Here is a 25369-nt window from a genome sequence, read left to right on the forward strand (position 1 = left end):
GATATACATATATATGATATTCATTGCCAATCATGGGCAAGTGGTGTAAATGTGTATACATAGCATTTTAACATTGTACCTACAGTATTTGTCCTATTACCTTTAAAAGAAAATTGACATAGCAGCTTTTCAAGATAAATATAGAGTAATATTAAAACAAAATATTATTGCTTGATGAATTGGTTTTAGCATCTGAATTTCAACGTGCCCATTGCATCCTTCAAATTTGCTCATGTGGTCTTCAGAGCAAAACAGTTATGGACACCCTTGCAACAGATGGAACTTGCCTTGGTGAGAGAGGAAACCACGAAATTATGGTCACATGTTTTTTCTTCCTTAAAAAAAGGGAATGAAAACGAGTCTTAACACTTTCTTAATGCACAGGAAATCAACAACGCAATGCAATGCAATACACAATGCTAAGCAAAAGGAAACAATACTGTCTAGGCAGCAAGGGAGCAATTAAACTTTGAAGCACACAAATATACAATTCTTATCAAACAAGGTGACATGTAAGGAAACAAATCATTTACAAATGGAAGAGAACAGCCTTAAAGACCTCTGGAATTCATACATGCAGATTTAGTTCGGTAATGTAATGCTAAGTTGCTCAATTTGATCGGTATGACTTAAGATTTCATTCACTTTTATGGGTTTATGGCATGAGATTATGTGCACCAGAAGGCATTATCTTTATATTAAGAAAACGTGTTTATCCATCGAAACAGCAATTACTCTCAGCTGCTGCAGTTTTTTGTTTTCATTCTGATACCAGCCAAAAAGGCATCATTGTTAAAAAAGAAAAAGAAAAAAAAGACAATATCTATACTCTCGCTTAAGCCACTATACGCAAAGCAAACAGGTTTGTGTTGTTGATATAGTCTCCTCTTTAGCCACACTAGAGACCTAAACTTTGATGGTGAGACAAGTTAGACAACCCCAACTGAAGCCAAAGTGAACTTCAAAACAGGTCACGGTACTAGATGACCAAAATACATTTATTGATGCTTTGAGCAGATTTGTTCAATCCAGTCCCAACGGTGTGTGGACGTGTCAGTGCCCGGGGAAAGAAGGCTGGAGTCTTTGGTAATGTGAGTTTATATCGGGCTGGGACTGTGCATGTGTGTTTTCAAAGGGCAGAGAAGCGTAGTGTTCAGCAGGAAAACAAGTTGACAGCAACAGCTCTTCTGAAGCATTGCCTGCAGACCAAGCACAAACAGTTTTCTCCTTTTTACATATATGAAGGGACCAAGACTTTGCTAATCAAAATATACAGCGCATATTGGTTCAACAAATTGTTCAAATATTATGGCAATTGATTTGACTATTTTTTTAATTTAATATAATTTACATGCAGTTTCCAATTCAATTTATGAATTTATCTTCAAAAACTCTTTGAATTTCTGGATCCTCTATTCTCAATTGCTGAATCTATTTTTTACGGTTCCCAAATATCAAAATATCATATATTTTGTTTTACTTATGCTTAAAGATAACTTATTCACATCAAACCTTTTATTTATTTATTTATTTTTCACAGTTTGAGACACCATACATAGTTCATTCAGATACAAAAACAAAATTTTGGCCCAGGGTCCGACCATTGAAGGACCCCACATGATACCTTTAAAGACAGAGAATCAATTTTATCATAAGATACATATTGCCATCTATCACTCAAACAAGAACATTACCAGGAGTGAGCAACCCCCCTGACATCACATGTATAGATCTTATGCAGCAAAAATCGATGATTAATTGTATCTAAGTCTTTTTTTTAGAACAATAAAAATTCCTATTGTAAAATATATGAATTGGGCATAGTGGTTATTTCATCCATGAATTTTATAATAGCTAATCTTGTTGACTAGTTTCTTCTAAAACCTTAAATGTTATCCGAAAGTACTCTCCATTCATTTAGATGGAAAAGTGGAACTAATGATGGAAAAATGCACAAAAAGATCACCTAGGCATGATGTACACTCCATTCATTTAGATGGGAATGTGGAACGAATAATATCCAATGGGAAAATGCAAAAAAATTAAATTAAAAAAATCACTCAATAGCGCCACCTAGGTATGCAAGTACCCTCCATTCATTTACAGGGAAAAGTGGAACTAATGATATCAAATTGAAAAATGCAAAAAAAATAATAATTTAATCACTCAATAGCGCCACCTAGGCATGCAGTACCCTTTATTCATTGATGGAAAAGTGGAACTAAATTCACTTGGTATACATGTTGTCCCTTAGCATATTTGCCATGGATGTATTTGCAATGTACAGTCGGAGGTGGGATTCAAACCCGTGATCTTCTGGTTTCTGGACCACTTAACCAAGTGCGCCACTGAACAGTATCAGAGAGCTGGTAATGATAGTCAGTTGGATGTATGGAATGATAGTCAGTTGGATGTATGGAATGCTTTCAGTATTCCCACAATTAGATTAAAAGTATAGGTCAGAGGTTTAACTACACCTTCTATAGCAGGGGCAAGCAAAGTCGGTCTTCGAGGACCGGAGACCTGCAAGTTTTGGAGGTTTCCTTCTTCCAACACAAGCTGATTCCAATCAACAGGATTGTTATCAGGCTTATGCAGAGCTTGCTGATGAGCTCATCAAATATCAGCTGTGTTGGAGAAGGGAAAAATCCAAAACCTGCAGGACTCCGGCCTTCATGAACCGAGTTTGCCCATCCCTGTTCTATAGTATCCTTACCTAAAGTCATATCCAAACCATTGTTATCTGTATACCATTTACTTTCAAATACACTAGCAATATTTATTGCTTAATTTCCATTATAATACTCTATGAATTTATTTTTGTCAAGTTTAGTTTCAGTGAGTGGTGTTGTTAGGCCTATTTTAGGGTGGCTGAAGCCTCCTTATGATGTAATTATGAGCTTCGTTTACATCAGCAACATAAACAGGGTCCCAGGTTTGCCTCATTAGATCCGTTTTAATGACTTCAGTTTTTTTAAATTTCACAGTCTGAATGTTGTGAAAAAAATCACAGGATTTCTCCATAGTTAGTAATGAAAAGTTGTAAAACTTGGTAGACGATCTCTTATGTACTGTAACTCACTGTTGTTAAAAGTCAATTTGCAAGAAACATGAAGTCGACACATATGATATACCTTCATGACCCACATGAAATGATGGCCTTAAATTTGACACCTGCCCAATAAAGTCAGTTGACCCCATATGACCTTCTGGGCTTAGTAGGTCAATGTTGAAGTCCAAACATATAAATACAGTCTTCTTATTAATTGTTTGTTTCTTCTTCTTTTTTTCCATACAGTTCAATCATTTGTTCCTTAAGAATTTCTATTCTACATAGACGGGCGTTGTAGACACAACTCATGATTATATAGTTAGCATTCTCCACCTCAATTTCTATTTGTTGTGGTTATGATTTTATTAACCCACACTACCAGTGCAGTGTTGGTGGGCGGGGCAGAGCTGCTGGAGAGTAGGACTCGTTCAGCAACACCTGCATGACATCAGCAATCAGTTACGCTGGCTCCAAACACTCCTCCTGTGCCAGCTGATTTTGCCCGCAATTTTTTTAGTTGAGATTTAAGTTAGTTGTCCCCGATCGTGGTGATTTTGTGTTTTTGCCTTTTGTAAGAAGATTTGTTCCCTTTTTGGGTGGGGGTGGTCTCCAATAAACTTTTTGTTCACAATTCTACAACTGGGTCTTTGTCCCATTGATCACACCATAACACTATTGTTATGACTTCCAACTTGTCATCAACCCTTCCCACTTGTTTACATTGCAGGCTACATATAAAACCACACCTCCTCCCCTTTTGTTCTTCCTGTTAACAAAAAATATGTGATACCCCTGCAATTCATAATCATTTCATTTTTTTACCATTTAACCAAGTTTCTGAAACAGCTACAATACTGAGCTTAGTCTTCAGCGCCATCGGGACATGAAAACAGCATTGAACTAAGACGTCTATTGATTATCCTTTTGTTTCTTTTAATTTTTATTTTCATATCTTGTAATGTTATATGTTCAATCAATCAATCTGGAAGTCATAGACCTTGGAAAAAATTGCACTCAATATTTTGCTACTTACTGTAAATGTGCAATTGAAAACACACCTACAAATTAGACATTTCCATTGAATTTCTGTTCAGTATATGGTATGGAAAAAAGTTTGTTTCTGTTTCCAAATCACACTCGATCAAGTGTTCTTTTTCCATAGTTAGTGTTGTAGTTCTCAAGATCGGTCTTGTTTTCAGGACTACTTGTTAAGTGTCTCAGTCTCGTCTCAAAATCAAAGGCATTTTACTCGGTCTTGCCTCACTTGCGGACTCAGATTTTTCATCAAGACCAGTCAGATTGATGTTTGAACGACATGTCAAGACTCGACTTGACTCCCTTGGATTTTGCTACAGTAACTTGGGACTTGCTTTAAACTTAGTTACGATTTACTACCTCCTGCTATTAGTGGCTGTATAGGCCAAAAATAACATTTACCGAACAAAATCAATCTCCCCCAAAAATCTCTCACTTACACACACAAAAAAAGAGGATGCGCAAAGGATGTTGTGCAGCTTACCAGAATCCATGCCGGACTGGGTTCCAGTAATGTGGTGCCAGTAGGCTGATCTGGGCAGTATGGCAATAGGGGTAGATGGGTAGGAGTTTGATTCTGAACCTCGAAAAATCAACTGGAAATTAAACAGACAACATTCGTAATAACTCTTATGTGACATTGAACACTAAACAGGACGTCTGCAGATTTAAACGAATAAATTGATTTTGTTCTTACAAAACTATGGACTGGTAAGAATCTAAGTTCTGAACTTTATCCAACAAATGGGGCTATTCGTTAGTGTTATTGATCTGAAGGTTCCAAACAGCTGAAAATGTCTCGAAAAGCTAAATAAAACAGCCAAACATCTTGTTTCTTCCTTAGTGCTTTAAGTTATAACATTTTGGGACAGTTTTAGGATTTTCACTCTTTCGGGTAAATCTTGTCATTTTATGAAACAGACCTTATTGATGGAGAGATTTTCACAACTCTCACCTTTTGTGGCATACTATAGATACACAAGGTGTGCAAACATTGTTCTGAGATATTGCCCCTGTATTGTGCAATTGCTGGACTTTTGTTGGCTATCTATTCATGTACCAGATTTTTGACAATAGAGATCTGGACGTCACGTGACTATTTCTCTGAACACGCCCCCCTCTGGCAGGAAAGTATTGGCGCAGCATTAATGGACTACAATGGCGCGGAGGGCGAAAACTAGTGTTTATCAGTCAACTTTCCACCCAAGAGCATTGACAGTTACGTTGATGAAAAGGACATGATATACATATGCAAGGTGGACATGTTGGATTGTCGATGAAGTGACAGGAGTTTTTTTTTTTCAACTTGGCGACACTGTGCTGAGTGCTTTCAAATCTGATCATACAAAGGCTGTACAAGTTTGTACAATCTGGATTTATTTCCCCTTTATGTGTGGTCAAAATGCCATCGAAGTTAGCAGTTTCACTCAAAGCTCGCAGTGTTATTTAGGTAGCCTATATTAGCAATTTAGCATCTGCCCAGCACTGCCGTTATTTATGCCGTAAAAAGTCTTCTTTTTGCTGTTGGTCAGTTATTAAATTTAACTGTGTATCTATTAAACCGTAGCAGCACAAATGAACAAAACTGATTATTTCCCCCACATTTTGCGTGTGGTAACAGTTAGCATCTGCACATTTAGCCAACATGTACAAAGTGCAACATTGGCTACACATTGTTTCAGCTTTAGGTAGGTAGCCTGGAGTATGCTCAATTCTTTTTTTGCCTCTTCTCTTTGTGGCAGCTGGTCCACAACAGCTGTCAATCATTGTTAAAGTCTGGCATTTGCCATTTACTCAAAGTTGCAGACGCGTTTTCTATGCTGCTAGCGCAACCATTTTGGGACGCGTGACGTCAACATCAGGATCTCTATTGAGTTTTTGGTCAGTTTTTGTGAACAGACAAAACGGTTGTCCAAATGTTGTCTATAATCAAATTGTACAGTACGCAAATTGTGGCATCGGCCATTGGTAGCTTTCTGAACCCTAAGTTGGAGGTTTGGGCATGTAACGAATATTGCCAGTCACCCTCAATGTTTTTTTTTTTGTTCTCCTTTCCTCTAACATTTCACTCTTGGAAATATGCGCAAGGTCAACCTGGGGTGGGGGTTGAGAAATGGCAACTCTCCCCCTCTTTTTCACCCTCGCCAGAGACGGCCAAAAGGCCTTCTACACTTTTGAAGTCAACCACCACCCATGTCACCAGGATGTGAACGTTTGCTTTTCACCCGTCAGAACCACGAGTTTATGGCACTAAAGTATTTTATCAGGGGGCTCAATCCTCTCCCCTGTCGAGTTTGTGGATTAAATCGCAGATAACTTCAAACCAGATGGCCCTGGTTGAACCCAGGTCAGTCACATTCCAGCGTTCTTGAAAGTTACATGTGACCACAGCGCCTATAAGTGGGGACGATCAGAACTTTCCTCACATGACCCACAAAGCAATCTTACACATTTCACCAAAGAAATGTATCACATACAAGTGAACTTACGCACAACTGAATGCTTCACACCATGCATAGTTTGTTTGTGTTTGGAAAAGAATGTCATATGTATTTCTTTTTTATGTTAATTTTTATTTTTTTTCCTAAGAGCTCAGTATTGTTCATTCGGTAATTTTACCGATTTGACATGTCATCGTCATTGCACTCTATCTTTTTTAAATTTGTTAATTTTTTTTTATTTTTATTTTGTATGTGCGTGTGTATGTGTGTGTGTGTGTGTGTGTGTGCGTGTATGCGTGCGTGTGAGTGTGTACTCATTAGTTCACCTAAAACCTATTAAAAATCCCATACCGTTCACCTAAACCGAATACTTCAGAATCCAGCTAGAGTCGTGAGGTTTTCTGGAGACCCGAGGAAGGATCAAAGAAAAGAAAGGAAAGTGAAATCCAGCACCTACCAGACATTACCTACTACCCACAGGGTTACTAACCAGAGTCTTTCACCAACCCCAGAAACATCTAAATTCCAACAAATTATGGAGACCTCAAGAGAACAAAGGAGAGACTGAGGAAAGGAAGGAAAAATAGATGAAGCAGAGTGAGATCCACAGACATCAGCCTCCACCGATTCAACGACCAGAGGAAAAAGCACATTGTGTTTGAATTTCGATAGATGCTGGTGTGGTGGATCTGGCATGCATGAAAACCTCCACCAAAGAGGGGAGCCGTCAATCCCGGCCAGGACAGAGCAAGCACAACACCTCAGGGCTCCCCTGGCCACGGCAGCGCCAAGGGACAACCCCCGGACCCCGCAGGGGCCACCGGCCGGAGAGCAGATCCAGGAGCCAGGAGCGTCCCCCACCCCAACACGGCCCGCGCCTCCAACCCAACGCAGCAGGACGGGGCACGGCAGGCCCGCCAGGCACACCACTGGCCCACAGCCCCTGCTCCCCCCCACCACCCTCCCCGCCCCCCATCCACCCCAGCCATCCACCACAACCCAGCCCCAGCCGCTCGCAGGCCCCAAAACCCACAGCCCCCCCCCGACCCCCAGCCACATGTGCCCCCCCCCCAAGCCGCCGCCCCCCCACCAACCGCCAGATCCCCAGACCCCGACCCCCAAACCCCGGGGACCCCCCGTACCCAGGCATCGGTGCCGGAGAGGGGCCGGACAGCGGAGTGGAGAGGGGACCCGCGCCCACCCCCCGCCGCGTGAAGGGACGGAACACCGGGGGCAGTAGGGGAGATGGGGCACCAGGGGATGGGCGGCACCCCCGAACCCCAGGCCACGCAAGGAAAGGCCTCGGTCGTCACCCCAGCGTTCTTAGTGAAAGCTAACCCTGTTACTGTTAACCCGTACACTGTGAATGTGACCCCAGCCAGTGTATATATAATGTGTGTGTGGTGCATTAAAATTGGGAGCAGGTGAGATGGAGCAGAGGGAAATGATATCCCCCCCGCTCCGATCCACCTGCCTCCCAGTCATGTCAGTGAGTGTATGTGGTGCATTAAAAAAAATAGGGGAGGCACGGTGGCGCGGCGGGGACACGGATGGAGGACCCCAGCACTGCTCAATACTGCGGTCTGCCCCAACCGATGGCACCCCACCCCGACACACCTGCCCCCCTCCAGTTGTGTGGTGCATTAAAATTGGAGGGGAGTTGTAGGGCGAAGACGGTGTCTCCACCCTACCCAAAGTGTGTTATGTGCCCTATGTGTCTCTAAACAAAGTGTATTGTGCAAAACTAGTGCAGTGAGTTAAAAGGAGTGACCAGCGGGGCCCCTCCCAACCGGGCGGGGGCAGGAAGCGCACCCGCCCACCAAACCCCGACCCACCCCACCGGGACCCCGGCGAGCATATGGGACCAGCCCAGCGGGGCAATAGGGCTCGCCCCCGGGTACTGGGCCCGCCCGAGGTGTATTTCAACCTCAAGAGAGTTCTTAGTTACTCCGCAAAGAACAAAATTACCTCATGATGCAGTATTAGTCGATATGTGTAACGATTTGGAGTTTAAAAGGTCTTGGAGTTGAGTCGAGTCAAAGAGGGAGGGGTCGGTCCTCCCTTCTTGAACACGCCCCGCAACTTTAAAACAGCCGGCGCGAGCTTTGTTCATTCTCTCGTTCTCAACCACGTGACACCTTTGTTCCCTGAACGAAAGTGTCTCGGACTTGGCAATTGCACCGCAGCCGCCGTGCACCAAATCCCGGCGCGCGCCCTCACTGTCAGACGGACACATCCTGTGTTTTTTTTTGTCAGTTTCATATTTTCCTTTTTTTGTGTGTTCGTCCTACCTCGGCAACACAGTCGCCGACAAACTTTTCTATTACTCCGTGTGTCACCCAGCAACCACAGTTGAACGGACACGCGCAATTCTCAACCGCGCCTGAGTCGAGCTGTGTCGCCCCTCGTCCGACTGTGGAACAATTTTTATAATTTTTTATTTTTGCCCGATGTTCCCTCCCATGTCTAAAGGACCTCGTCTGTTTCCACATCAATGGGCCAGTCAGGGCTGGGGGCTGTTTTCTTCCGGCTGTCATCATGTGTATTGAACTCAGGACTGGGGGCTGTTTCTTGGGGGGGGTTCAAGATAGCATAAGAATGCTGTGAGTCTGCTGAAATAACACACTGGGCGAGGAGCAGCTGTGCTTTTGTAAACCCGCTTGTGTCCAGAATATTCTGTAAAATAAATCCTTTGAAGGACCTATTCACCGATCTCCAGTCTGTATTCAATTAATCAACAATCTCTCTACCCGAACAACAACGAACACGCGGAAGACAAAGCTAGTCTTCGAACAGTCTCATAACCAATTTGACATATCGTTGGTGCAACTTCCCTTTCAAACATCTCACAGATTTGTCAAACCTTTCCTTTCTACCTCGTTAAATTGTTCCTTTCTTATTTCTATTAGTTTTACTTTTATTCTTTTTTTTCCCCACCGTATGGTAGTTAGGTAGACAGTATTTTGATTCTGTATGTGTAACCGTAGTGAATAAATGTTTTTTAAATCTAGTTCACTCTCAATCGTGCTTGTGTCCGAGTGGATTAGTAATTATTTTAGTAATACAAATAACCACAAACTTTGACTGTGGCGACCTCAGATTATGAATAAATAAACGAGAGTTTGGATTTTATTCGGTGTGTTTCTCCAAACTGAAAGTTAACAGAACGTGGTGCCCCTATAGGCGATTGAGGGAATTACGACTTCCTCAAACACTGATCAAATTACTATTTCGTCCAAAAGACAACATCAATTATCGCTACAGGCATAAAGAATTGTTGTGTCATAGTCATAGCGAGGGATCTCACTCTGTTTTTTCTCTCCAGCTCCAGCATAGCCTTCTTGTGCTGCTCAGCAATTGCCAACGTGGAAGAGTGAACCATTTGATATATCTGTTCTCCTTCTCTGGTCTGGAATGTGTAGAGACCTTCACCGCTGTCACAGAGCCTATTAAAAAAAAAAAGAGGAAGTGAAACAGAAATATTGGGATGAAAATGGGCGCATTGCATTATACTGTATCATAGTCAGACACTGAAACAAGGCACACCCGTGACAATAAACGTTACAGAGAATGGAGAATGGTAAGTTCCTGGTTTAGTTGCATTGAACTGGTATTAAATATGTGGAGTGCATGCCTGGTTGAGCGGAAATTGTATCCGACATTGCCCCTGGGGTGGTAATCCAATAAGAAGGTTAAAAATGCTCTTAATCTAAATCTAAAGTGAGGTGTGAGTTGACTTTCCCAATATTTGAAAACTGTTATCACTTGTGTCCACAACTTCTGATCTGAATTTGTTCAATGTGTGGTCACCTTGACCTATAGCTCGTGCACAGCCACAACAAAAAGACATCAATGGAGCCCTGATATGTCGATTCACCATAGAAACTGATAGAAATATGTCAATACTTCCCCTTTGGAATTGGAAGCCCTAATGTGGGCAGAATATCTTGTTTTAGTTTCTGTGGAGATTCTGTTATTGTTTGTTATGGGTGTTCTTGTTCTTGTTGTCTGTGGTTGGTGTTTTTTGTCTTGTGTTCCTGTTTTTTTCCCTTGTCTCGTTATGTCCAACCCCGTTCACCTGTGTGTGTCTTCCTTTTCTCAGGTGTTTCTCATTAGTGTTGGTGTATTTAGTCTGTTGTATTTGTCCAGTCGGTGTGGGTGCACTGCCTATGTTATGTGTGGAAGTTTGTGCAGCCAAGTCATCGGCACAGCCAAGTCATCATTGCCACAGCCAGCCAAGTCTCATCGTCACAGCTAACCCAGTCGTCATTGTCACAGATAGCCAAGTCATCATCGTCACAGATAGCCAAGTTGTCATCGTCACAGATAACCAAGCTGTCGTCGTCAAAGATAGCCAAGCCGTCGTCGTCAAAGATAGCCAAGCCGTCATCATCAAAGATAGCCAAGCCGTCATCATCAAAGATAGCCAAGCCTTTATCATCACAGATAGCAAAGCCAACGTTGTCATAGATAGCCAAGCCGTTATTTGTCATCGTCAAAGATAGCCAAGCCGTCATCGTCACAGATAGCCAAGACGTCACAGCCAAGAAACCATAGCAACCATAGGCAAGTCACTCCACAGCAAGTCAAGTCAGGTCCCGTCCCGTCACGCTTATTCCAGTCATGGCGACCAGTCTACTCATGCCGTGTCCAGTCATGGTGACCAGTCTACTCATGTTCCGTTCAGTCATGGTGACCAGTCTACTCGCGCCCCGTCCAGTCATGGCGACCAGTTGACTCGGTCCTGTCCAGTCATGGCGACCAGTCCAGTCGCGTCTCATCCAGTCATAGCGACCGTCCAGTCGCGTCCCATCCAGTCATGGCGACCAGTCCAGTCACAATTGTCTGCTCACCTTTCTCTCTGTTTCATTAAAGTTCCTCATATTGCACTTCATTCATGTCTCTCTGCCTTGCTTCCCCGAATTTAGGTCCACCATCCCTCAACGAACTCACGCCCACCCTGACACAAAAAGTGCTTTGAAATAATATTTTATTTAATAATAATAATAATAATAATAATAATAAACAAAAAGCACTGCTGCACAGCAAAGGAAATAAGCATTTAATTTAGGAATGAAAATGGCTGTTTCAATGCATTACTCTTTGATACACTGATTAAACATTTGATACACTGATTCAATATTTAAATATTTTAAATCGCAAAGTAATATATATTGAATAACATCTGATTTTCTTTTATGTGCAATCTGTCATTTGATGCAGTTTAAATGTACAATCTTGATTACAAAGGATTAACATTTCTTTCTAAGTCAACATTTTCCGCAGGAGCAGTAATGGGATATGTGCCCCACCCACATCACATTTGGAAGCAAAAATGACAATTAGACTGGGGGTGAGCAAATAATAATTTATTGTATTATTATAATTGTTTTCTGTCATATGTTTCTGTAACCAGCATGTCACCTGTATTTCAATGAGCGTCAATTTTAAAGAAATTTTCACTATTCACTGGGCTGGCCCAATTGCTATAGCATACCCCACAACTAGTGGGGATCAACTGTATATGTAACATATTAGTCTGTCTATCAAAGGCATTTTTTTTTATCTGATTAGATCGATACTGTATGGGACTGTATGCATCAAGTCTTACCTTCCTGTCTCGAAGGTGAAGCGAGTGACATCACGTCCATAGCGCCGTAAGGAGCAGAGCGGCCAGGTGACCAGTTTGGTACGGGGCTTGTGAATGTCCCAGAGGTAAATGTTCTCATGAGTGATCTGCATCATGCACTCTCCATAGATGTCCAAGTTGGGGCAAGGTAGGAGGAATACATTAAAACGCTCTAGGGAGAGGCCAAGCAATGACATGAATGGTGTAAGTGGTAAAGAAAAAAAAACTGTTATTGATTTACTAATGACTTACTAATTGACTGACTGACTTACTTTCTGAATTTCAAGCATTTCTTCCGTTAATCGTCAAGTCTTGTCGATGATGATGCCCACATTTCGTGCTTCTGCATATACATCTATGTTTAGCTAACTAGGAAGCTTAGCGGATTAAATAACTTTATGATTGCGGTAGTGTTTGGAATGTGCTCAGAATGATAAATGAAGCATCTGGCTTGTCAAGTCTGATTAAAATGTTCAAATGCTATCCCAAAAGCTTGGCCTCAGTTGACCAAGCCTGCTTCTTGCGCACGGAAGGAGTGGGACTCTTGACCACCTGTCCCGCAAGTTTAAAAGCCAGCGCGCCAACAAAATCCCGCTATCTGGTCTCTCTCTCTGGCCCACGAACTGCTCCTGACCATCACGATAGACGTGGTCGCCGAACACGCTGAGAGCAACCACGTGGCTTCTTTCTTTGAGCCCTGGACTTGCAACCACACCGTGCGCCCCAAAGCGCGCATCACGCAAGGACTAACTTTTCCTGCCGAGAGCCAATCCACCTACCGTCCGCTCTCTGAATCACGCGTCATCCCGTCAACCGAGTCCCACGCCGCCTGTGACGCACTGAGTGTGCCCGCAATGCACGGCCGTCCACCCAAACCAACTGAACTGTATGGGCTTCACCCGCCTCTGATTTCGCTGCGGGCATTCCAGCCGCCCACCAACCAGGGACTAGTGCCATCCGAGGAACTGTCGCGGCCTCCACACGCGCGCACATCACCACCAGCCTTAGACTTCTCTGCGGCCTTTTAGCTGCGCACACGCCGACCCCCCTCGCCTCCAACGGGACTACCGTCTGAGTTTTCTTCAACTGAGGACAGCGCTCGCCGAATCCCTCTCTTCCATACACCTGAACCAGTCCGTAAGTGCGCCTTCATTGCAATCTGACCATACCACTGGCGCTTTGATCCAAATAAAAAAGGATTGACAGGTCAAAACGCTTCAATTTCTCTCACAAGCAAAGTTAACGTGGTGCTCCCAGGGGTTGCTGAGGAAATTACATCTCTCCTCAGTACCGTCAAAATTACATGTTTGCCAGTACGGCAACCCAAATAATCACAACACCTCTGTCTCCCCTGGAAAATATGGATGAAGTGGCTGGGGACAGAAAAATCTGGGCTACACTGCTAAAGCTGCTGCGGAGAGACATAGTCTCCCCAGCATGTCCTGGGTCGTCCCTAAGGCCTCCTGCCGGTGGGACATGCCCGGAACACCTCGCAAGGGAGGCGTCCAGGAGGCATCTGAACCAGATGCCCAAGCCACCTCAATTGGTTCCTCTCAACGCGGGGGAGCAGTGACTCGACTTTGAGTCCCTCCCGGATGACCAAGCTTCTCATCCTATTTCTAAGGGAGAGCCCGGACACCCTGCGGAGGAAACTCATTTCTGCCGCTTGTATCTGGGATCTTGTTCTTTCGGTCACGACCCACAGTTCATCATCATCATCATCATCATCATTATCATCATCATTATTATTATTATTACCCTTATTATTATTATAAATAATAATATGGCATCACAAGTAATTAAAGTAATGTTCTTAAAAGTGCATGTTAATATGTGTTTGATGATTCAACCTGTGTGTTCACATTGCATCCCAGCTGCCAGAAGATCTGGTTCTCCCATACTGATGTCACTGACTTGTGCTCCCAGACAGTCACTTGACAATGTCTTGAACCACTCTTCTGCCTCCAGTTCTATGGAAAACAATAGCCAAAAACACAAACGGGGATTTCTTAAAGTACGTTTCTGGGTAGATTAAAGCAGTAATTTCATCCAGTGTTTTATGACACATTAGCAAACTGTTAGGCTGCGTTCACACTGCAGCTCAGTTCCGAAGTATCTAATTTTTTCATGCAGTGTAAATGGTACATTCTGATTTTTTCACACCAGACCTGGGCCTCTTTCGTATGTGGATATAAATCGGATATGTGTCTGCGATGCGTCTGCACCGTAAACGCTCTTCCGCACGCATCCGATTCATACTGTACGTGATCAAAAGCCTGATATGCGCTCTGCGCGGGAGGGAGAGAGTGCTTGGGAGACTACTGTCATGTCTGTGAATATATACAAAGCTGTTTTGAGTAACAGTGTTAACTTTTATTTGTCTTAAATTCTATTACACTTGAAACTTGAAGCATAAAGTTGACATGTGTGGCGATAGTAGAAATTCAGCCCTGCAGACGGTTCATCGCGAACGGCGATGACGCGACGTCATCTTCAGCAGACTTCTCAATATTTCTATTACCTCTTCCAACCTCGCTACACTGGCAACATGAGATGAAAAAAATAAGTCCAACGGATTTCTGTTGCTGTTTGTAAACAGCACGTTCAAAACTGATCCACGAGGAAGCCGAGGACAGCAGCCAAAACAGGAGCAAGCGTGAAAGCAGTTCAGGAGCTTGGGCGTTCGCACAGCTGAATTTACATAATGTATGCAGACAAGACACATAAATTGAACTCCTAACACATCTGCGAAACGAGTCCACCCGTCCACCGATCTGTAGCGTGCGTTTGCACAGCTAAATTTGCAAATTACATTGATAAAAGTCGCTTGCCTCGGCGGCTTGACTGGTGGCGAAACGTTGCGAGTCGGGTTACTTCCGTGAACACTGCAACGTGACGTTGTTTTAGGTGTACGTCACTCAACGTGTGCTCTTTGCGCGTGCGGGTCGCATCACATTAGATGTCGCTATTGTATGTTGATGTTGTTTTTGTAATGTGAATAGTATATAAAATGATCGGATTTAACAAAAAATCAGAATCGGGCATCACGCCCTGCAGTGTGAACGTAACCTTAGTGACCATTCGGTGAGCCACCGGAAATTGTCCGAATTCATTTCATTGAATCAAAAATATTTTTGTACCAGTTGGAAATAAAAAATTGAGCCACTATTTTGGACATTTATAATTGGGGTTGTATCGAGAGATTTTTTTCCTCATGTTAAAATTTCATCATGGCTCAATGAAAATCAAGAAACACTGGATGAGATGGATGATAGAGAAAATAACACTTTGTCAATCATTCTATGGTAGAAGGATTAGACTGATTAGTTTCAGTGTAATATTTTTTCACCTTTCTTTGCATCAGCAATATAACACATTGTTTAACATAGACCTTTATCATCACAAATATCAACATGTATTTCTCTAAACATTACCTGATTCACAAGTGAAAGTACGTGAGGTGTCGTCAGGAAAAACAATGGACACTGCTTGTCGCTTGGTATCCCGAAGCAGTCGTGTGATACTCTTAACATTGCTAATTTCTGTCACCTAGTCAACAAATAAAGGAAATACAAGGGATTGGGAGGGGGTAAAAAAAACACACACACAATGATGAGTGAGAAAATTAAATTAGTTGTATTTATGAGATGTTTTTTTATATATATCTGTTTTGTGTTGTATGTAATTTTTCTGTCTGGTTGGCCACATCTTTAGTTTGTTTAGAGTGATACGAAGTTTTTGTTTTGGGTGTGAAAACTTCAAGTTACTTTCCTTGATTTATTTGCGATATACAGTGTATTTGTTGAGACTGGTAACGTGATTAATCTTATGTCTGTTATTTTACTCCCTATCCCCATTTATTGAATTGAATTTTATTTCGAACATGCATACAAATAAAAATTGTGAAAAAAATTATAAGAATAAAAAAAACAATTGAAGCAAACAAAAACAAACTTAACATCAAATGAAGCAACAAGAGATATAAAGTAAGACAGTCTAGTAGTAGTAGTTCAAATATGAGAAGGAAGAAATATAAACGTTTTTGTTCCTACGTATTTTTATTATTTATAAATTTTGTTAAGTATGTTGCTAGGCATTGTGAGTGTGGACGGTTGTTTGTCTCTGTGTGCCCTGCAACCAGTTCAGGGTGTACCCTGCCTACTGCCCGAAGCTACCTGGGATAGGCTACCCCCCCCCCCCCCGACCCTTGTGAGGACAAGCGGTTAAGAAAATGGATGGATGGATGGATGTTATTAGGCTATATAGTATACTATTGGACTTAATAAGGATTAATACACTTGTTATTAGTAATAAATAATATACCATATACTGTATACTTGGCTTTTACATGACAACATAATAATAATAATAATAATAATAATGATGATAATAATAGAAACAACAATAGTAGTAATAATAATAATAATAATTCTTATTCTTACTCTTATTCTTATAGTTTAACCAGACCACGTTTCCCATAATATAATCATTATTTCTACAACTATTTGTCAAATCCTTCTTCATCCCTGCATTTCTAGAAAATCTTTATTTTTTATTTCTTTTTTAACTGCCGTATCTTTGGACTTTGTTGTTGACATGGTATTCTTAGCAAATTCTTGAAGTCTGAATACGTCAAGCCAAAGGTCGGCCAACATAGCTAAAGGTCGTCCAACTACCACGAAAGCCGACAGACAGTCCAGGTAACTCATTCACTCCCAGTCATTTTCACTGAATCACACACCCCCCACCCTCCTTTGTTCACCGGCTGTTTTTCTGGATTTTCACTGATTCTGCAAGGCCCACAGAATTGTGTTCTAGTGCTATAAAAAGCATGCAACCAACCAAAAGAAAGATTATAGTCTCTTCTTTCATCAGGAAAAAAAGTATATTTGTATCTGTTTCAGTTTTGCAGCAACTTGGATTAGAATATAGCTATGTTTCATCATTATTCACAAATCAGTTGAAAACACTGGCAAAAAGACCTGATCTCTTATAGTCTGCTGCCATCTGCTGGCCTATTTATTTAATTTTTAATAACTACCATTGCTTTAAGCCACCTCTTCATGTCAGAAGCTGTATCAAAGCTTTCTGTATGCTCTAGCATAAAAAAATAATATATATATATATATACGTTTTGGGGAGTGCAGGGCAAAGTATTAAAAAACGTATTTATATGTTTTGGGGTTTGAATTAGTTAATTGGTCAGATGTCGAGCCTCATCATTGCTTCGATGACTCTCTCTCTCTCTCTCTCTCTCTCTCTCTCAAATTGTGCTAATTTGGGCACCTTACGGGAGCGCTTATGCACAATGGATGCACATATCCACATGCATTCCATACAGTATATATACACACACACACACTCGCACGCACACACACACACACACACACACACACACACACACGCACACACACACACTCACACGCACGCACACACACACCCACGTACACACACGCACGCACACACACACACGCACACACACACACACACACACACACACACACCTTAGGACAGGATCTGATAAGGGCAGACTTCTCATCAGGATATTTCTCCAGTCGACGAGGCCCTTTACTGGACGACTTCTTGAAAACTAACCAGCAACGGCGATAAATCTGTAACATGCACAAAAGCAATATTTTGATGTTGCACAGTCATTAACAGAAAAAAACTCAATTAATTTAATAAGGGTGTTACTAGTTTACTAGTTTACTACTTAGGGCCCAGCAGGGACTACTGCAAGGACCCTATTGTTTTTGGAGAAATTATTAGGGCCTGAACAGCGACCGGATGACCGAGCTTCTCACCGTATCTCTTCGGTAGAGCCCAGACAGCATGCGGAGTAAACTAATATTGGCTGCTTGTATTCTGGATCTGCTTCGTTTTGCCACGACCCACAGCTCGTGACCATAGGTGAGGGTAGGAACATAGGTTGGCCGATAAAACGTGAGGTTCACCTTTTGACCCAGCTCCTTCTTCACCACAACGGGCCGATGCCAGTCCGCATTACTGCAGATGCTGTAATGATCCGCTTGCATTGAACAAGATCCCGAGACACTTGAACTCCTCCACTGGAGGCAGGCTCTCATCCCCAACCTAAAGAGGACACTCCACACTTTTCCATCTGAGGACCATGCTCAGATTTGGAGGTGCTGATTTATTTTCATTCCAATTGCTTTGCATTTGGCTGCACACTGCTCAAATGAGAGTTTGATATTGGGGCTTAATGAAACCAACAGTACCACATCATCCGCAAAAAGCAGAGATGCAATACTGAAACCATCAAAACGGACCCCCTTGGCTGCGTCTAGGAATTCTGTCAATGAAGGTAATGAACAGAATCAGTGACAAAGGGCAGCCTTGGCGGAGTTCAACCTTCACTGGAAACGAGTCCGATTTACAATGTGGACCAAATTCTGGCATTGGTCATACAGATACCAAACAGTCTGTATTAGGTAGTTTGTTACCCCATACTCCTAAACCACCCCCCACAGAACTCCCCAAGGGACATGGTTGTAGCCTTCTCCAAGACCAAAAAACACATGTAGACTAGTTGAGCAAACTCTCATGCACCCGGCAGGACCCTGGCAAGGGTGTATAGCTGATCCACTGTTCCACAGCCAGGACAAAAAACACACTACTCCTCCTGGATTTCAGAATCAATTTCCCGATGGACTCTCTTCTCCAGCAACGCTGAATAGACCGTACCAGGGAGGCTGAGGAGTGTGATCCCCCTTGTAGTTGGTCCACACCTTCCGGTCCCCCTTCTGGTAAAGGGGGAACACCACTCCAGTCTGACAATCCAGAAGTACCATCCCCAATTGTTGTCAAGGCGTGTCAACCAGCATAGCCCCAAAACATCCTTTAGGAACTCTGTGCAGATCTCATCCACGTCTAGGGCCTTGCCACCGGGTTGGGTTAGGGTTTAGGGAGCTTTTTAACCATTACTGTGATATTAACCTCAGAGATAGGGTAGTTCCCCTCGAAGTCACCAGCCCCTTCTTCCTCAAAGGAAGGCCTGTCGGTGGAATTGAGAAGGTCTTGAAGTATTCCCCCCACGGTCTGACAAGGTCCCGAATCGAGGTCAATAGTATCTCATCTCCACTATACACAGTGTTAATAATGCATTTCTTGCTGCTCCTGATACGCCGGATGGTGAACCAGAATTACAGTAAAGTACCACTGATTGTCACACCCACCTAAGTGGGGCAAAATTCTTTCTCCGCATTTGACCCATCCCCTGAGGGAGCCGTGAGGAGCAGCAGGAGTCGCGCTCAGGAATTATTTGGTGATCTAACCCCCCAATTCCAACCCTTAATGCTGTGTGTCAAGCAGGGAGGTAAATAGGTCCCTTTTTTTATAGTCTTTGGTATGATCTGGCTGGGGATTGAACCTACAACCTCCCAGTCTCAGGGCAGACACTCGACCACTAGGGCACTGAGCTGGTAGAATTTCCTCAAAGGTGTCCGTAAGTTGCTTTCCATGCCCTTAACAAACTCTTACCACACCTGAGTTTTTGCCTGAGTGACCGCAGAAGCTGCATTCCACTTGGCCAGCCCGTACCCATCAGCTGCCTCCGTAGCCACACATGCCAAAAAGCCCGATAGGACTCCTTCTTCAGCTTGACGACATCCCTTACCGCTGGTGTCCACCAACGTGTTCGGGGATTGCCAGCATGACAGGCACCAACCATCTTAGAGCCACAGTTCCGAACGGCCACCTCAGCAATGGAGGTGCGGAACATGGTCCACTATGACTCAATGTACCCCACCTCCCCATCGACGTGGGTAAATTCCTTCTGAGGTCTTTCTGACACAAACTCCTTCTGACAGGGAACTCTGACAGACCCTCACTATACACTTGGGTCTGCCAGGTCGGACCGGCATCTTCCCCCACCATCAGAGCCAACACACCACCAGGTGGTGATTGGTTGACAGCTTTGCCCTTCTCTTCACCCGGGTTTCCAAAATATGCAAGTTCGATGACATAACCACAATATTGATCATTGAACTGCAGCCCACATTGTTCTGGTGCCAAGTGCAAGTATGGATCATTATATTTGAACATGGTGTTCGTTATCGACAATCCGTGACAAGCACAGGAGTCCAATAACAAGACACACTTTGGGTTCTGATCGGGTGGGGTCGTTCCTTCCAGGTCTCACTGTCATTGCCATGTGAGCTTTGAAGTCCCCCAGCAAAACGATAGAGTCCCCAATAGGGTGGGCACTCTGAACTGCTCTTTGGTGCTTAAATCAAAATAAACTTTATTTATATAGCATTTTCCATACATAAAAATGCAACTCAAAGTAGACATGGCGGGGAACAGAGAAGCCATGTGAGGGAAAAGCACCCAAGGGGAGCTCATCCACACTGAGATGGATGACAGCCCACGGCCACAGGGAGCAGTGCCATCCCAGAGACCTCCAGCCCAGATTGACCGTTGTAGACCCCACTCAAGGTGTAGAGCTCGATCCAGTCCCCTGGGACTAAAGAGCCTCCAGGATGCTGCCTAAACAATTGCAAACTAACGCTAGAACTTAGTATCTGTAGTAATGAGGGATGAGCGAGTATAGCACTCTCTGTATCTGTTCGACCATCTAAATGATCTGTATCTGTATTCGGAGTGGGCGTGGCATAAACCAAAATGGGCATGGTTTGACAAAAATGGGTGGGGCTTACATCAATACATTACTGTATTATTTTAGTACGAAATTGAAAAAAATATGTAGTTTGAAATTGATATGGATAGATCAAAACTGTCTATATTTTTTGTTTATTTGAAAACTATTGACAGTCTAATAAAGATTCAAAGCAATGCTTTTGATTACAAAAGAAGAACTATTAAAAAAATTATGAACAGAAAATATATGTGTATGAATAAATATTTACTAAACAGTCAGCAAGGGAACTATTTGGAAAAAAAATAATTACCCAGAACAGGAATATTTTTAAGTCTTTGAGAACTTTTTTAGTATGTGGAAAAGTTTAATAATATGAGACATTTAAGTCCCCAGATACGCATTTCATTTGCAGAATAATAATGACAACAAATAATAATGACGAGTGGCCCTAAATTTACAATATACTGTATGTTATCAATTCCACCAAAAAACATGTTGATCTCCCAGGAGAATTTTTCTGAGTCCTTGGGATAATTGAACTAAAGAACAAATGTTCCTGCCTTGCACCCAAACGCCCCACAAATCTTGATGTTATTCCTGTATCGTAGTAGAATACCATGAAGTGCTATTTTCTCATTACAAAACACTTTCCACAAATTTTTGTTGGACTTTTATTGGGAGCCTGGAATGTATTAATGGCATTTCCATTAATTTTTAATGCACCCCAACGCGCCACTACCCTAAAATGGCCAGGGCTGTGAGGGCCCTTTATAGCTGTTTGCAGCTCTAGTTTTATATTAGACTTTAATTTAATCCCACTTGAAACAAAGCATGAAGTAGACATTTGCGGTGATAGTAATAATATAGCCATGCAGACGTTATAAGTCACATTTGTTTTTGTAATGTGAAAAAGATCACATAAAAAGATCGGACTGAACAAAACAAATCAGAATTGGCCAACATGCCCTGCAATGCGAACGTAGCCTTACAGATTCTTTAAGGTTAATTAATATTAAATGAATTGCTATTTTTTGTTGTTGTTGTGGAACAATGGGCACGAATGTTTCAACAACATTAATAGTACCATGATGACAGTAATTTTGTGCAATTACCCAGAAATAATCAGAACAATTCCACTAGATTAAAAAAAAAAAAGCATTTCTAGTTAACTTAATAAATCTGATTATTTGAATGCAGAAATTGTTAAGTGTATATTTTACTTACCCCGAGCTTGCGACTCCGCATGCGTACATAACCCTGCTTGACAATGTCGTTGAAGTTTGAGGCCATCTCTGAGTATCATCTAGATGTTTCCCTCGCCCCCTGAATTGAATATGATGGACATATCTTACTCCTCTCTGATATAAAGCTGTTTTTCCTTTTCCACGCACTGCCCTCCTCTCAACTTTTGTTTTGGTTCTATTGGAATTTTCTGATCTGTTGTCATCTTTTGACTCTGCAGTGTATTCTCCTTGGTTTATGCTGTTTTCGTTCACTCTCCACCAGACAAATCTTTCTTGAGCTTCCTCATTGCCGCTACCAAAAATAAATAGAGAGAGAGAGAGAGAGAGAGAGAAAGAGAGAGAGAAAGAGAGTGAGAGAGTGAGAGAGAGAGAGAGAGAATAAATGGATACACATTGATGGACATATTATTTATTGAAGAGGGAGGAGCACAACATTATCATTCATTATTCATGCATGTTATTGAGGGCGAGTATTAAGGATTGGGTGTGTATATATATGCATGTGCGCATGCATGGTTCTTAGTGCAGCTAAATTGTGTTCAGAGCATTGTAACTAAATAATCAAAAAATTAATTAATACATTCATAAATGTCTGTCTGCTGCATAACAATGACATTTCATTTGATCAAAGTTTTTTTAGGGGTCAGCACAAAAGTAGTGGTAAATAACCACGTCTGCCCCATAGTTGAGAGCTTTTGTGGTACTATAATTTTTTTTAGAAGAATTAACAGTGAATTTTTGTAAAATCGTGACAGAATTTTTTTTAAATACAAAAACAATAAAACATCGTGTAATTTACTTACTTATTTACTTATTTACTAATATGTTGTAAAACCCCGAACCAAACACAGCTGTTGATTTGACAGTAAGAAAATGTTAAAAAGATAATTTTTGGGGAGAGAATTCACAAATTATTGTAATTTAAACACAGATAAACTGTAAAACAAAAAACAATGGGATACAGTTAAAATTACATCATAGCAGTGTTAGAATAAGACTTTTTGTCAGTAGGGTTTTGTTACATTTTTTTATTGCCAAAGAAACATGCATTTTACAAATTTATATTACAGATAAAGAATATTTAGATATAGGTTACAGTAAAACCATGTGTGAAAACAAATCTGCTTGTTTTTTACAGAAAAGAAAACTGGCAGCTGTGGTTACCAGAATATATAAAATATATAAAAAAAATATATTAAAATATATAAAAAAATATATAAAAAAAAGAAAAATACTGTCCAAATATAAACAACTTTACAGAACAACTTGTATATTATATCCTAAAACTGTAATCTTTTTAAATTTGTTGATTCAACAGTCCTTTTACTGATAACAATAACAGGGTGGTGTGCCTCAGTGGTAGAGTGATCGTCTTGCAAACCTGAGGTTGTGGTAAGATCCCAGGGCAGTGTGACTGAAGATCCATGAGCAAGATAATAACTCCAGTTGTTCCCGATGCTATGTAATCCATCCATCCATCCATCCATCCATCCATCCATCCATCCATCCATCCATCCATCTTCTACCACTTATCCGGGCTCGGGTCGCAGGGGCAGCAGCTTTAGCAGGGAAGCCCAGACTTTCCTCTCCCCAGCCACTTCAGCCAGCTCATCCGACGGGATCCCAAGGCGTTCCCAGGCCAGCCGAGAGACGCAGTCTCTCCAGCGTGTCCTGGGTCGTCCTCGGGGCCTCCCGCCGGTGGGATATGCCCGGAACACCTCCCCAGGTAGGCGTCCAGCAGGCATCTGAACCAGATGCCCGAGCCACCTCAACTGTTTCCTCTCAACGCGGAGGATTAGCGGCTCGACACTGAGTCCCTCCCAGATGACCGAGCTTCTCACCCGATGCTGTGTAATCAGTTGATGAAATGAGTCGTACGGTCTTGTACGGTAGGAAAGTTCTATACAAATGAAGTACCATTTTCCAACAACATGCTGCTGTTATACTATTTTAGTCTGTAAAATTGACATGCAGATTGTTAACTGTACATTCAATCCAATAAAATTCAGAAGCAGTTACTGTTTTTATATATTCAATACCAGTAAAACGTACAAGTTCTGTTAAGTTATTTACATTTGCATTGTATTTTTTACAGAATTTCCCTGGTGACCCACAGCTGCCGGTTTCCCCCAGATTTTTTTTTCTTTACAGTGTAGTCAACATGCTCTCTGTGTATTCTTATTTTTTTTTTTGATTTATTCAAGGCTAGATGGCAAAAAAAAATAATAATTAAGCAATAGTTTGATCAAATTTTGCAAATGTTTTGAGAAATTTAGTTACAATCTGTCTTTCTGTCATTCCTGCACTTGTTTTTTGTGTGCAAGTAGGCTGACAAATCATAGAAAAATTTGCAAAAATCAAATGCTGCTGGAGTCTGCTGACTTTTATATGCGGCTATACGGGTTTCAGGAAGGCTGGAGCAGAGACTCAAACCCATCGGTTGGGGCAGACCGCAGTATATAGCAGTGCTGCGGCCCCCTGTCCGTATCCAATGCACCACATACACTCACTGACATGCCTGGGAGGCGGGTGGATCGGAGCAGAGGGGGATATAATTTCCCTCTGCTCCGGTTCACCTGCTCCCAATTTTAATGCGCCACACACACACACTTGTATATACACTGGGTGGGGTCACATTCAAGGTTTAGGGGTAGAGTTCGCCAGTCGGTGAGCTGGTGAACTCAGTAACAGGGTTAACTCTCACTAAGAACGCTGGAGTGACGACCGGGGCCTTTCCCCGCTGGGCCTGGGGTTCGGGGGTGCCGCCCGTCCTCCGGTGCCCCCATCTCCCCTTCTGCCCCCGGTGTTCCGTCCCTCCACGCGGTGGGGGGTGGTGTGGACGCGGATGCCCTCTCCGCTCCGCTGCCCGGCCCCTCTTCGGCGCCGGTGCCTGGGGGGCGAACGGTTGGTGGGGGTGGGGTAGGGGGGAGGGGCGGCTTTGTTTGGGGGTGGCTGGGTGGTGCTGCTGGGGGTGGGAGGGTGCCTGGGGGTTTGGGGATCGCTGGGGTTCCTGGCAGGCCTGCAGTGCCCCGTCCTGCTGCATTGGGTTGGGGGCGCGGGCCGCGTTGGGGGGGGGGGCGCTCCTGCTCCTAGGTTTACTCTCCGGCCGGTGGCCCCCTGCGGGGCCCGGGGGTCGTTCTTTGGCGCTGCCGCGGCCTGGGGGGCCCTGAGGTGTTGCGTTTGCTCTGTCCTGGCGGGGGTCGACGGCTCCCCTCTTTGGTGGAGATTTTCATGCATGCCAGATCCACTACACATCGAAACTCAGACACAATCTTCCTCAGGTCATTGAATCGATGGAGGCTGGTGTCTGTGGATCTCACTCTGCTTCGTCTGTCCTTCCTTCCTTTC

At 42.8% G+C, this 25369-nt stretch overlaps 1 protein-coding gene across 2 annotated transcripts; it reads right to left on the reverse strand.

Moving 5' to 3' along the window:
* On the reverse strand, window positions 1–22300 carry dok4 (docking protein 4). 2 transcript variants are annotated; one of them, XM_077563824.1, is made up of 8 exons: window positions 22002–22300; window positions 17662–17769; window positions 15592–15706; window positions 14008–14127; window positions 12140–12329; window positions 9836–9974; window positions 4572–4683; window positions 1–1199 (listed from the first exon to the last, which is right to left on the reverse strand). In XM_077563824.1, exons 1-8 carry the CDS (start codon window positions 22065–22067, stop codon window positions 1054–1056), a joined length of 996 nt encoding a protein of 331 aa, XP_077419950.1. In that variant the 5' UTR covers window positions 22068–22300; the 3' UTR covers window positions 1–1053. The 2 variants fall into 2 exon arrangements, with proteins under 2 accessions (XP_077419950.1, XP_077419951.1); XM_077563825.1 differs by lacking the exon at window positions 4572–4683.
* Window positions 22301–25369: the final 3069 nt, after the last annotated feature.

The sequence above is a fragment of the Vanacampus margaritifer genome, chromosome 4 (genome assembly GCF_051991255.1).
Source record: "Vanacampus margaritifer isolate UIUO_Vmar chromosome 4, RoL_Vmar_1.0, whole genome shotgun sequence".
In the NCBI taxonomy this organism is placed as follows: Eukaryota; Metazoa; Chordata; class Actinopteri; order Syngnathiformes; family Syngnathidae; genus Vanacampus; species Vanacampus margaritifer.

What these genes read in the sequence shown, in the direction of transcription:
- dok4 (XM_077563824.1), bottom strand. Translation starts at nt 22,067, where the DNA reads ATGGCCTCAAACTTCAACGACATTGTCAAGCAGGGTTATGTACGCATG. An exon ending in TTATCAGATCCTGTCCTAAG is followed by an intron (nt 15,707 to 17,661) that starts GTGTGTGTGTGT and finishes TTTGTTGACTAG; the next exon opens with GTGACAGAAATTAGCAATGT. An exon ending in AGCTGGAGAGAAAAAACAGA is followed by an intron (nt 4,684 to 9,835) that starts GTGAGATCCCTC and finishes TTTAATTTCCAG; the next exon opens with TTGATTTTTCGAGGTTCAGA.